Source organism: Ornithodoros turicata, chromosome 3, assembly GCF_037126465.1.
Source record: "Ornithodoros turicata isolate Travis chromosome 3, ASM3712646v1, whole genome shotgun sequence".
In the NCBI taxonomy this organism is placed as follows: Eukaryota; Metazoa; Arthropoda; class Arachnida; order Ixodida; family Argasidae; genus Ornithodoros; species Ornithodoros turicata.
The window spans coordinates 58,526,358-58,540,840 of record NC_088203.1 but is presented as its reverse complement, the minus strand read 5'-3'; the positions used below and the strand labels follow the sequence as shown (position 1 = coordinate 58,540,840).

Sequence of the window (14,483 nt, the reverse complement as noted above, 5' to 3'; positions counted from 1 at the left end):
CACGTGATTCCTTCCGTCAGGGTGAGATAACTCACTCACTGAAAGCCCAGTGCAAAGCCAGTGAAGTATAAAATGAAAAAAATAGCCGGAGCTCTTTGGCTGCACGTATAGCATATGTTTGTAACTCAAACGTCGCCATGCCAGTACTGGACAGCTGTTTCGGCCTTGTTGGGCCTCATCAACAGTACGCAGGCAGGCAACGTTTGAGTGGATGGCGTCAGAAGGTCACGTAACACGTGATCCCTTCCGTCAGGGTGAGATAACTCACTCACTGAAAGCCCAGTGCAAAGCCAGTGAAGTATAAAATGAAAAAAATAGCCGGAGCTCTTTGGCTGCACGTATAGCATATGTTTGTAACTCAAACGTCGCCATGCCAGTACTGGACAGCTGTTTCGGCCTTGTTGGGCCTCATCAACAGTACGCAGGCAGGCAACGTTTGAGTGGATGGCGTCAGAAGGTCACGTAACACGTGATTCCTTCCGTCAGGGTGAGATAACTCACTCACTGAAAGCCCAGTGCAAAGCCAGTGAAGTATAAAATGAAAAAAATAGCCGGAGCTCTTTGGCTGCACGTATAGCATATGTTTGTAACTCAAACGTCGCCATGCCAGTACTGGACAGCTGTTTCGGCCTTGTTGGGCCTCATCAACAGTACGCAGGCAGGCAACGTTTGAGTGGATGGCGTCAGAAGGTCACGTAACACGTGATTCCTTCCGTCAGGGTGAGATAACTCACTCACTGAAAGCCCAGTGCAAAGCCAGTGAAGTATAAAATGAAAAAAATAGCCGGAGCTCTTTGGCTGCACGTATAGCATATGTTTGTAACTCAAACGTCGCCATGCCAGTACTGGACAGCTGTTTCGGCCTTGTTGGGCCTCATCAACAGTACGCAGGCAGGCAACGTTTGAGTGGATGGCGTCAGAAGGTCACGTAACACGTGATTCCTTCCGTCAGGGTGAGATAACTCACTCACTGAAAGCCCAGTGCAAAGCCAGTGAAGTATAAAATGAAAAAAATAGCCGGAGCTCTTTGGCTGCACGTATAGCATATGTTTGTAACTCAAACGTCGCCATGCCAGTACTGGACAGCTGTTTCGGCCTTGTTGGGCCTCATCAACAGTACGCAGGCAGGCAACGTTTAAGTGGATGGCGTCAGAAGGTCACGTAACACGTGATTCCTTCCGTCAGGGTGAGATAACTCACTCACTGAAAGCCCAACAAGTTGCCTGCCTGCCTCAAACGTTGCCTGCCTGCGTACTGTTGATGAGGCCCAACAAGGCCGAAACAGCTGTCCAGTACTGGCATGGCGACGTTTGAGTTACAAACATATGCTATACGTGCAGCCAAAGAGCTCCGGCTATTTTTTTCATTTTATACTTCACTGGCTTTGCACTGGGCTTTCAGTGAGTGAGTTATCTCACCCTGACGGAAGGAATCACGTGTTACGTGACCTTCTGACGCCATCCACTCAAACGTCGCCTTTTATTGCGAGATTATCGGATAAAAATAATTACCGTGATCGAAAGACATCCACAACGTTGCGCAGAAACAACAACCGCATTGTTTACAAACGGTTTGGCCGCCGATCACGGGCGCCGCCATCTTTAAGGTCACGTGTGCCTTGACGTTTGCTGTGACGTGCGACCAGGACCTGTCCAGGATGCATTGCGTTCGCCCAGCACGCTTTCGTCTACGGAGCAATACATTGGATGCCACCCCTGTGGTGGAAGCTAAGTCACGTATTTTCTTTCCGCGAGTATTTAATGCGGTTTTTAAATAAACACGCACTCCTTCTCCATGGACGTCGTCGGCGACACTTCATTTCGAAGCATGATCACTGTACAACGGGGAGTGTAATGGAAGCGCGCGTAATATATTTTTGGTCGGAGCTGTAATGCGACCGCGCGCGCCGATGGCCAGCGACTTCAGATTTGTGATTGTGGATCGGGTTGTCCTGCGACTTTTAACTTTACTCTGATGATTAACATAGTTGTTCTGGACCACCATGCTTGCCACTACTTAGAATGAGCGTTTTTCACCTGAGAACTGAAAGAAAATGTACGAGAGTTGCCGCGGTGCCCAGTAACTTCTGAAAGTCGTCTGCTCACGCCAATGCACTAGCGCGCAGCAAAAGCAGACGATTTCTGTATCCTATCACGGACTTACCCGCAGTGCGACGTGGCCGTTCTTATTGTTGCAAACAGAGATAGCGGCTAGCTCTGCAGTCTTTATCAATTTAATTCGGTTATTTAATAACTGTGGCGTGTTTTGTCGGGTAAGTTCGCAGTATTCCATTTTTAACAAAGGGCAATCGAATGGTACACTTTATGAAAGGGGCAGGGGATACGAGACCGTCCCTTTAAGAGCACACATATGTTTCGTTCGTTCTTTTGTCCATGTTCTCGAAGAGGCAAGTCAGGTTTGCCAGGAAGTAGCAGCAGATTTATATCCGACAACGTTAAAATTCAATCTGCGTCATGAGACTTCAGTACAATTTAAGGCGATGTTGTGGTGTGGTTTCACAATATTTTCACATTTTCAGCGTCTTAATAATCACAACTCAGTCGTATTTCCTTCTAAAACAGCGATGACGGGTCTGTTGGGTGCCAGGTGAGGCCGCAAGGATCTGTAGTGTGCATTTTGTGGACAACTGCAGAAGTGACATTCAAATGCACCCCTCCTAAGTGCCGTCAATCTTCAATCCACAGTATCGGAAGAAAGCGCTGAGCGCGGAACGACACAAGAGGTAGGAGAACACGGTTGCGCCCCACGAAGTGTAAAGCTAACAAAAAAGAAGAGCAATAGGCACCGATCCTCCGAACGCACTACAAAAGCGCTGTACTTGAAGGCTGGTGTCTATGCAGTTTGTTTGGGCTGGTGTCATGTTTCGTCAAATACGGCTTGTCTGCAAGTTGTTAAAACAGAAAATTTATAGTATGCAGACCATGTACAGGGTGAGGCAATATAGCATATCGGACTGTACTTCGAAGTTCGAAATTATCACTAATTTAAGTATGTCAGCATTACAGTTATTGCTTGGCAGGGTACTTATGCATGAAAATTTTTGGTGGCACAGACGATCTGAGGCTGTATGTGCTCCTGGACCCTGCACTTCTGAACACGCTGCACTATAGAGGTCCAGCAAGATCAAGAAAATCCCCCAGAGTGTACGAAGGGTGTTCAAGTCAAACCGGGACTTTTCATTTTTCGCAAAAGTGAAATGCACTTACACGGGAGAAATTAGTTTTATTTTTCAACGTAATCAGGCAGCTGCACTAACGCACTTGTCCCAGCGTTTCACGAGGGCTTGGATGCCAGCAGCGTAGAAATCATTACCGGCGCGTAGCAGCCATGATCGGACCGCATTCTTGACCTCGTCGTCGCAGCTGAAGTGGCGGCCTCAAGAAACGCCTTCAGTGGCCCGAAGAGATGGAAATCGCTGAGGACGAGGTCTCGACTGTAAGGGGGAGTGTGGCAGCAACTCCCAGCCAATTTCCTGTAAGGTGCGTGTCGCGGTATGCGGGCGTGCATTGTGCATTGAAATGGTACGCACTATTGAGACTGGCTCGGTATTAGGAGTTGAACGGTGTGTTCCTTCTGCTTCATGTTCAAACTTTGTCCCAATGTGTCAGCAACGCAGTGGGCTTTGTACACACAGTGCGCCCATGCAGTCTTGGGTAGTAACTAAGTTACTTTTAACTTGTAACTGTAACTAATTACTTTTGGGAGTAACTACTTACAGTAACTAGTTACATTTCCAGAGAAGTAGCTTTTAACTGTAACTAGTTACTATTTCTGTCAAAGTAACTGCAAAATGTAACTAGTTACTCGAATAAATGTCGTTCCTTTTTTTTTCTTTGCTCTACCTTCCCCTACCTCCCCCTAACAGTGTCTTCCTTCCTTTTATCCGAAGCGTTCCTTTTATCCGTAATCGGTATGTGCCCCGTGCCTTAGGCTCTTGACCAAGCGGGGAATTCCAGCTTTGCGAACAGAAATTAGTTGAAGTTAGGGACCCTCAAAGGTCATATGTGAGTAATAGTGTCACTGCCCTAGCACGGGATCCTGCCTCCTGTGGATATGGACAAGGGAATGATTATGCACAAAGAAACTTCCCGGCCAGCTCACCAGTGCTCCCGTCCCGGTGCGCTACGACCTGTGCAATGGCTAATCCTTCTCCGGTTGCTGCCACCAGATTCCGTGGCCGCTCTATGAAGCAACCTTTGAGTTTTTATCATGGAAGGACGAGAATAATTTAACTGTAAAGTGCAAGCTATGGGATAAGACGTACTCCGCAAACAGGACGTCAACTTGAAATCTGAAAAAGCACCTAAGGCGAGTTCCTTGTTCTTGTGTATGTCTCTCTCTCTACACGCTACGGAACGCGTGCGTGTCACTGTCACCGTGCTCTTCTTTTTCACCGCGACGCGCCAGGTCGCATGCACATGTCGTATTTTTCCGTGTGGGATAACCGCGTATTAACTTATACTGCTTCTGGTTTAGTGCAAGACAACTTTTATTGCACTTCAGTAAATGTAAATAAATGTATGTTTTTAATAATTGTATCACCCTCTCATGGTCAATTTTATAAAAAGTAACTGTAATGTAACTAAGTTACTTTCTCTCAGTAACTGTAACTCGTTAATCGACCAAGTAAGTAACTATAACTGTAACTTAGTTACTATTTTTGGCAGATCAACTGTAACTGTAACTCAGTTACTTTTTAGAAGTAACTTACCCAAGACTGCGCCCATGTATCAGATCTTTGAATCAGTGCATTGTATCAAATAAATATTTATTTTACCCAGAAATCGCTTTAGTTATTTTGAATACCGAGTAACGGCGCCAGGCCTGAAATCCAGTAGAAGAAGTTGATGGTAGCCAGGACGAAAAGCCTGCCAGACATTGAGGCTCCTGATTGGCCGACTGGTTGTGCATAATATCCACCACGTCGCAATTTCATTGGTTGTGTGCCCAGTGTTGTGTGAATTATCTCAAACTATGGGCTCCATGGGGAGCTGTTGGAGCCAGGCGTCGCGAGCAGTCTGAGCACTATGTTGGAAGTCGGAAATGTGGTTTGTGAATGGCAATAAATATAATATTTCAGTCGTGTTCACCATTGTCGTACTATATGACGTCCCTGTCACAGCTGCCACTACAACTCCCTTTAGTGAACTAACGTACGGTTTGTAAGGATGTGCATCACTGGATCGCTGCAGAGGAAACAAAGCACAAGTTTCAAGAGAGAATTTCTTCGACAACTGCTGCTATGTTCACCGACCGCACGCCTCTCCTCTTAGATTGAGAACCGAAACACATTGAAAAGAAAGCTAGACGGAGCGTATATGGCTCAGACCTGTTAAGCGCAACGTCACTGTATGAGGCTAGTAGTGCTAAAGAGGCATCTCGACTACTCATTCGTGCTGGAGTCTCAATGCACGAGAGTTGCGGATGTGCAAGGAATTGTGCGTTTTACTCTCGTTGTTACGGAGGATTACACGCAATGCAAGGAAGTAAGCGTAACCAATGTTTCGAGTGTTTTCCTATTCTTTTTTTTAAATCTATATATTCTTTTAGTATCTTCCTATTACACCCGACAGCGCCATACATGGGTTCGACAGTACAGGTGTTTTTGTACAATTTTCTCGCTAATACTTAAAGAAACGGAAGGACGACTCTGACTCATTGTCTTTTGTGTTTCTCCGCATGTAAGATCAGAACATGACTATATTTCACCTTTTACGTTTTTACCGTATCGTGTGGAAGAAGTGAGCAGGGCCAGATGAACTGGCCGATGTCAGCATGAGCGATATCCAGTTGCAGTCGACATAAGTCATCAATACTAGAGTTTCGATACGAAAGGAAGAAAAGTGTTCAGATTGTTAACTTGAGCTACATATTAAATTGTACTACAAATGTTGCTGTAGAGAACGAACACTATGTAAAGGGCATCCTAGCACTTACACTTACACAAAACAAACTTGTTGTTTCTCACTACTTTTTTTGCAGCTGTGTATTGCAGACATCTTTCTTTTCAAGATCAGTACTTAAAAATATTCCAACAGAAGCTCATAGAACATAATTACTATTCATATAGTCTTTGGCAAAATAGATGAAACAAATAAGAAATGTAAGAGAGCATGAGAATGTGGTAAATTGCAGATACACATCAACAGCAGACAAGAAGTGTAAGTGTACCTTTACGATTTGGCATGGACGTAGAAGATAAGAAAAGTAAGATCAAAAGGTCGAGCACATTACTTACACCTTCTTTCATGTAAGACTTAAAGGGACTATGAAATTTCCCGAACCCCCATACTTTTTTTTTGATGGAAACTGTTCTTCCCGCAGAGAAACTAATATGCCACAAATTTTTCCGGACGAAATCGCTCCACTCTGCGAGGAGCGCGCGCTGGAAATGTCTCTTCCGCGTTCCTCCTCTCCCGCGCATATTTCCCTGCCGATGGTGTAACTGTACGGACCGCACTTCGGTTCCCCGTTACGTCACCGGTGTTGCACAATGGCAAGTAATGCCGCGAGCTCGCGCTGTGGCTGCTGCCACTGCCGAAATCTGCCGATCGCGCGAAAGCTGCTGTCATGGAGATTTCCACTCCCGATGAACGCATACGCGGGATCCTACGGCGCATGCTCCTGGCGGGATTCCTCGGCTCGGCATCACGTCACGATGACGTGTTGCTGAGCCGGCCGTGGTCGCGTCAAGTTGCCCGTTGTGTCTCCGCTCGGCAGCTCGCTACGGCGCGGCGCCAGCTGTCCTCCCTTCGCCGCTCCGTTTAAATTCGCTCCCGAGAAATCCGCTCGCGCGACGAAGGTAAAATTTCGGTTCTAGACTCAGAAAAATGTCTTCTTTCGAACGAAACCAAGAAAAAAATCGTTTCATAGTCCCTTTAAGACACTGATCCAGAGGCACCTTCAAAGTAATCAAAATTTTGCACTGTTCTTAGTTATCCCGAAGACTTAAGCAGCACAGGAATCCATTGTTTCAAACCACCCATGTTGTCTCCTGCTTGCTATTTCCTTCAGCTCAGCCGACGATGGAGATCGTCGGCAAGCCTTTGGCGTCATCAGCGCAATGAGGTAGCACATATAGGAGCAGAGGATGATGAATAGGAGGCTGTGGAATCAACATTGGTTGTATTCGTGGTGAAAAAGTTTGTGAAAAGTTTGTGAAAAGTTTGTGAAAAAGTTTGTGAAAAGTTGTGAAGTTGGTGAAGAAGTTTGTGAAAAGTTTGTGAAAAAGTTTGTGAAATAGTTTGTGAAACGGGACCAACGTCGTGTAACATCACATAGATGATATCGTTGTTTAGTTCACCATGTCTCATTTTTAGAGCCTGAAGTTTTATGGTTGAACCAGATTCTTCCCGGGATTTGTGCCCCGAATTGAAGGTTGCATAAAAAAGCAAAAAAGCGCTGAAAGCATAAAATGACCAGGTAACACCTCTTTGCTCGCTGTACTATCCACGGGAATAAATTTTGAATGGCCAATCCCACTGCTTAAAAAGAAAGCAGGGTGCTTTTAGTATTTTGTCCCAAATTTATGTTTATCTGTATCAAAAAGAATACTGTTCTCTGTGTTGCATTTGTACCTTTGATTAATCTCAAACACAGATTGAGAGGTTACCCGTCAGAAAGAATCGTTATGAGTTAAGTTACGGTGTGAAAAATGTAACTAAGTTAATAACGAAGTTCTTCAGCCTGAAATGTAACTCGCAGTTATTGAGTTACTTAAAAAAATAGAACGAGTTACTTCCAAGTAACTTCCGTCAGAGAATAGCATTAGGCAGGTTCAGCGCGCGTGAGCAGTTGAGCCTTGAGTTGCCTGCGGAGGAGTACAACACGCTTAAGTCGTTTTCGTTTATGTCCAACAATATACCTCTCCCTGTTCTTCCCATAGTGTTCGGCAGCGCCACGAATTTGGTAGAGCTGAACTACGCTCGAAGCTCGAGGTGAACAAGGTCGCACCCGAAAGCCACGGTCTTGAAGGGATTACGATGGTCCCTGAAAGGGACGCGACCTTCGGTCCAACATTTCTTTCATTGGGAGGCAGCGAACAAGTGCCCGTTCATGGAACCCAGCCCTCCTTCCGATTTGTTTTGGGTTCAGTCAGTCTACCAATGTCATCATGACGTTTCTCTGGCAGAGGTCTACACCGAACGCTTTGCATCTTACTCCCTGTGGGCGCACAATGGTTTAGCTTCATTGCAATGGCAGCGGTTCTTACTTCCTGAATAAAATTATCTCATTGATTGAATATCATATTTTATGGCAAAAAATGCCACGAAGGAACCGGAGAGAAAGCAAGGAAATATGTGGCCGTGAGTGCAAAGCGAAAGCCCTCCTGCCTGGGACACTTATGGCTCACAGTATATATAAATAATAACATGACACATAAACATGAAGAGAAATAACGCAGTGCCTTGCAGGCAGCATAGAGGAACTGCATCCGCATTCTTCCTCAAAGCTGTTATGTGCCAGTGCAAAAAGAAAAAAAAAGCTCACTGTGCATCTCAGAATGCCCATCTTGCATACAGCCATGTAATAACTTTTCAATTGGGAGCAACATCAAACAGCATACAAGCACGTGACCTGTATATACGTGTGCTTCGTTTTGCATTTCTCCCACCTTCTGATAGACAACATATATTGTGTGAAAGCCTATAATCTGTGTTGTCTCTGAACAAGTGCACAGAGGCATTTTCCACATTTCCGAAAATTCGAGGACGTGGTTGCAGAACGCACCCCTAGATGTAGCATAAGGAAAAATTCAAGTATAGACATAGAAATTGTAAATAATTTGATTTAATTATATAATAATATATGCCCCAGGAATGCACAGTTCATAGGTGACGTCTGTCCTGTGTCTTGAAATTTGGAATGAAAAACATCAACCTCTCATTAGACTTACCTGTTGTACCTTAGCAAAAACGCATAGTATTGAGCGTTAGACATATGACAGTCACGATTTGGGATAGTACGTTAAATGTGGTAGTCCACGTATCGAAATTTCAGTGCACGTTAAAGAACCTTCGGGTAGGCAAATTCAATCCACATACCTGACCACTGTGGCTCGCTCATGATCGCACTTGTCTCGCGACGTAAAGCCCCAAATTATTCTTATTATTTGGGGTAGCCATAATGACCTCATCATGGCAACTTTCAGTAATTATTTGTTGGAATCTGTGCAAAGATCACGTTGCTTTGTTTATATTTCAGTAACATTTCTTTCCGTCTGGTACTGTTTAGCCTACCTTTCTTCTCGCAATGGAGAAATTTCATATTTGTCTTTAGTTCTAAGATCCAGTCTTCCCCCTTCTCAAAAACACAGATTAATGTCACTATTGAATGCATACCTACCGTTTAGTGATTCTCCTGTGTCATACTATACTTTATTCAGGGGTGTTGGAAGGTGGGGGCTTACTATGTTTTCCGAACTGCTATTGTGACTACCTTCCGATATGCTAAAACTCGCTACTTCTATAAATTTGTCTTAATCAAACCTTGAATAAATATTTGACAAACCATGAACAAATATTTGCTGGACAACAATTTCTTTTTTGCTTCAAAGTTCAAAGTAATCAGGAATGCCCTTTGCGCCAAAAAACCTCAAACTACATACATACATACAATCAGGAATGCGAGATGGCTTTCCCCACCTGGGTTGCCTGGATTGCTTGGAAGAGTCATTTAAAGAAGCTCGTCAATGACTCCCATATTTTTTACGGCACTTCTAAACACAAAGTGATGATGGAAAGTTACCATTCTGAGGCTGAAGCAAACCGACAAGTAGAACGCATGCCTCTAAGAGCATGACCAACTGAAATATGGCAGTCAATCAACATTTACTGATCAAACAGCACATCACATAACCACCTTTAAATTACGTGCACAGGAGCCAGAGTGATAGGACACAGTTAAACGCTCCTCTGATTTATTAGAAACATATGTGTATAGGTGACCAATAACATTTGACATTATGACATGTTAACACACATGAAAAGAAACAATGCACACATAAAACAATTTATGGAGAGTTAGGTGAATCCCGTAAATACTGTGTTGTAGTTCTGAGTAATTGGCGATAAACAAATGAGATTTGTATATAAGCCCCCCACACTAGTGCACTATGTTAAACGAGAATGAAAGAATGGGTAATAGAGACTAAGAAGTACGTGCACAGAAAAGTACCAACGGGTCTGTAGAGGACGATGGTCTTCCTCTACATGCGTCCTGACCGGCGATGATGGAATGCCCCAGTGGGCAGATGTGCATGCCCTCACGCTAGGACGGTGCCGGTAGAACTGGCTGCCAGGCGCAGTAGCGCGCGGCAGCAGAGGCGCGTCGTCGTCCGCGGGCCGCCACATCACTCTCCGCCCTCAGACGAGGAGCGGTGTATGCGGTTGAGGTCGCGTGGATACCACGAAGAAGAGAAAAAGGACGACTCGTTGATGATGGACGACTAGACACAAGGCTTGTGACTGTGGCAGTTGATGCAGCAGCGGCGGGATGGCGGGAACAAGAGCGCTGCGATCCGGGCGGATTGCAGTGATGAGATGTGAATGCTGAGTGGTTGACTGCCTGTATGCTTGAGTGGCTGCTGATCGTGTTGAGCGCTGAGTGCGTTGTGTTGCGTTGAGTAATCGTTGCTGCGTTGCTTGTTGCTGGGTGAGTGCATTGCTGAGTGGGCGACAGTACCGCGACCGGTACGTAAGCGTGGATGCTGTTTGTCGCCAGAGAAGTGCCGGGGAGGACCATCGTGAAGCAGGTGGAGGCCGGAAACTCAGCTTACTGTGGTCTCCCTGCGGGTCCCCGGTGGAACAGTGGCCCCGTGCGCCTTGCCTGCTAGAGGGTGGTTCGCTGCTGGTTTGCCGAAAAAATTGGGATGTTGAGTGGCCGAATCACGCCGAACATGGTTGTCATGTCATAAAATGTATTATTTACTCTTGGTATCGGGCAACCATGTGTGGTGGTGGTGGTGATGTTGAAAGGGCTTGCCGTTGTCGGCCTCACGTATGTGGGCAACGTCACGACTGACGCCCTGGGGAAATGTGCGTCCTGGGCCAACTTCCATGTGTATTGGTATAAAAGTTGACACACCAGCCAATAAACGCATTCACCGTGGCAGCCCTAGAGTCTGCCTCTTCTTCTTCACAACATGGCGACGAGCGGAACGTTCTCCGTGAGCGGGTAGGCTTGGTAGGCGTCGTTACATCCTATTTGACGTGGCTCACAGGTTTTTTGCAATGAGTTGCTACGCCATCGCTTCACCTCCACCGTTCTTACCTACACCGGGCCAGCTTGACGTGCCTTGGCATCAGTGGAAACTTGGGTTCCTGAACTACTTGGAAGCGATGGGAGGTGATGACTTAACAGCGAAACGACGCAAGGCGATCCTGCTCAATGCACTTGGACTGGAAGGTCAAAGAGTGTTCTACAGTATTCCAACGGACTCCAGGATGGGGCTCAACACGGAACCGTCGACGAGCACTGAACTCCCGCAAAGCTCAGGAGATGTCTTCGAAGAAGCTATGCTTGCACTGGATTTACACTACAAGGTAACCAGGAATGTGCTACTTGAAAGGCATCGTTTTCGAGGAAGACGACAACTGTCTGGTGAGTCCTTTGAAGACATCGGTACTAGCTTACGTGACCTTTCATTGACGGGCAACTGCGAAACAAATGCGGATGATGCTATCCGAGATCAGTTAGTGGAAGCAACTGCGTCACGGCAAATTCGAGAGCGTCTCTTGTACGAGGGGACTGCCCTAACGCTCGCATGAGCAATAGAAATTGGGAAGCATATTGAGCAGACACAACGGGAGCTGCAAGAGTTTAGCGATGTTGTAAATTGTGTGCAGAACACTTCTCATAAGCGGACAAAGCAGATGGTATGCTACCGCTGTGGCTCGAAGCGGCATCGCGCTAATGCTACAGAGTGTCCTGCTAGAAAGAAACGATGTCGGAAATGCAACAAACTTGGGCATTATCAAGTGATGTGCAGATCATCTGCAAAAGTAAAGGAAGTTACAAATGACGACAACAACAACAACTTTATTTTCGGCCTTGGAGAGTGGGGAGTTTCATCGCAACAGGCGATACTCTACCCCAGTGCTTGGTGGAATGGGGGAATAAAATAACGAGCCCCTTTACAATTCGATCAAATGACGAAATGACCGTGGTGACGTTGCTTTCTTCAAAAGGATCAGGCAGAAGACCACTCAGGATATCAAGGTGGGCAGCGCGACTCCTTTATTATAATTTTAACATTGAATATCATCGTGGAAGCGATAACGCAGTCGCAGATGCCCTATCGAGGTTGCCACTGGCAGCTGGATCAGTGGAAGAAATGGAAGAATAGATTATAGCTCTTGTCTCATTGTGTATAACTAAGGAACAACTTCAGGATCAAGTGGCCAAAGATGAAGTATTACAAAGCGCAATCAAGTATGTTTCGCAAGGCTGGCCCGCAAGGAAAACACTTTCGTCCGACCTGTTACCCCTCTTTCACGTAAAGGAACAACTCTCTGTTGTAGAGGATTTGCTGTTCAGAGAGGAGAAAATTGTTGTGCCAACAGCGTTAACATCTGTACTGGTTAACTTCGCACATGAGGCGCGTCCCTGAATAGTGAGGCCTCAAGCAACGCTTGAGGGATCTTTTCTGGTGACCAAAAATTGACAACCAAGTTGAACACGCTATACGAAGCTGCAAAGTGTGTCAAGCGGCAGATAGATCTGCCAAGACGAATGTGCACCATTACAACCAGTTCAGTTTCCTGATCAACCGTGGCAGAAGTTAGCAATGGACATTGTAGGGCCATTTGAGAAAGCGCAAATTAGTTGTAGGTTTGCTATTACTGTAATTGATTACCATTCAAAATGGCCAGAGGTATGTTTCGCTGGCAGTGTCACATCGCAGTCTGTTATCGAATTTTTACTTTCATTGTTCAGTAGAGAGGGGTATCATGAAGAGGTTGTAACGGACAATGGTCCACAATTTAAGTCTAAAGTGTTTGAGGACTTCTTGTGTGAACGGGGTATTAAGCATTCTGTGCCTTGGGTATATTACCCACAGTCTAACAGACTGATAGAAAGATTTAACCGTGTGTTAAAAGACTTTGTGCAGTTGTCTGTGCTTGAGAAGCGACCAATCAAAACTGCAGTGAGAGATTACCTTGGTGTCTATAGGTGTACTCCCCAAGCAACGACGGGCATCGCTCTGGCTGTGCTACTACATGGTCGTAAACCGAGAACAAGGCTCGACATCGTCGGACTTCCGACAAAGACATTCTTTTCAGAACCAGAAGCAGAAATGGCCGCACTGCGACAGAAGACAACTGACAAGCACATGCGTGTCAAGCAGTATTTCGATGCAAGAAAAAGTGCAAGATCGCCTAACTTTCAGGGCCTACGTCAGGGTGCGGAAACCAATGAAGGACGGCAAGGCTGCACCATCCTTCACAGATCCACTGAAGATTGTAAAGCAAAAGGGTGCAGCTACCTTCCTTCTAGAAGATAGACGAACATGGAATTCGTCAAAACTCGTAAAGGTACCTCTAGAGTCCTTAAAGCAGAATCGGGACAGCATCAACCCCGAGCGACAGTGGCCACATCTGTCCAAAGAACCCCCAACAACTACTTCGCAGCAGTCTTCAGGAAGCCAGGGAGAATCCAGTACAAAACAACTCGGGACTCTGCATTAACGGACACAAGTCTCTTGGGCGAGCCACAGACTCAAGTACTGCACAATATCACAGACTCTTTGCGATAGCTCAGTTTGTGCTTTCCATAAACTGACACTCTTCAGTGCAACTTCCACCCGCTCTTGGGGTTCATTGAACTTTTCGTTCATAAATCAAATACTCTTGGTTATTTCTTTCACTTGCCCCAACTCTTGAGAGTTTGCTGCTTTAAATTTGGTACAAGATTTATGAATGGCCGACAACAGCTTAGCCCTCGTAGCTTTGATCTCTTTTTCTAGCTCCACATTTGATGGCATTATGGAGAGTACAGTAAACAGGCAATTCCACAAGAACCAGGGTTACTGCAAAGAAATACAAAAAGTTGCCAGCCTATTAAAGTCAGTGGAAAGCTAGACCAAGCATGAAAGAAACGTCCTGGCTCCCGTAAAGTGCTCAGAAATCGCCAACAGAAATGCAGTCGTCAAAAAAGCCCGCTGGTGTCTGGCTTTTTCAACGAGTGCCATGTTTTTAACAGAACCATGCACTGTATTGCATGTAGGCCAGAGTACCACTCTCCGGGATGTCTTGCTCGTTGTGGCCAGTACTGATGCACTAGAAGCACTGCATCAAAGTAGGGAAAAGTACTACATGTAAAGTAAGGGCACGCAATATTGGAGCTGGAAAGCCATACTGCACTATTTTCTAGAGCACCGGAATTTATCTGGTTCGTAGAAATAACACACTCACTATCTTTCTAGCCTTTTAACGAATGGTGGCAACACAAAAACTGATGTA

The 14,483-nt window shown here is 45.6% G+C and overlaps 1 protein-coding gene across 1 annotated transcript; it reads left to right on the top strand.

Moving 5' to 3' along the window:
• Positions 1 to 11,173: 11,173 nt before the first annotated feature.
• On the top strand, positions 11,174 to 13,810 carry LOC135387147 (uncharacterized). The gene is made up of 2 exons (XM_064616510.1): positions 11,174 to 11,622; positions 13,195 to 13,810. Exons 1-2 carry the CDS (start codon positions 11,253 to 11,255, stop codon positions 13,707 to 13,709), a joined length of 885 nt encoding a protein of 294 aa, XP_064472580.1. The 5' UTR covers positions 11,174 to 11,252; the 3' UTR covers positions 13,710 to 13,810.
• Positions 13,811 to 14,483: the final 673 nt, after the last annotated feature.

Coding starts and splice junctions, on each gene's coding strand:
- LOC135387147 (XM_064616510.1), top strand. CDS start 11,253: ATGAGTTGCTACGCCATCGCTTCACCTCCACCGTTCTTACCTACACCG. Junction 11,623..13,194: donor AGGAAGACGACAACTGTCTG/GTGAGTCCTTTG, acceptor TGGTGTCTATAG/GTGTACTCCCCAAGCAACGA.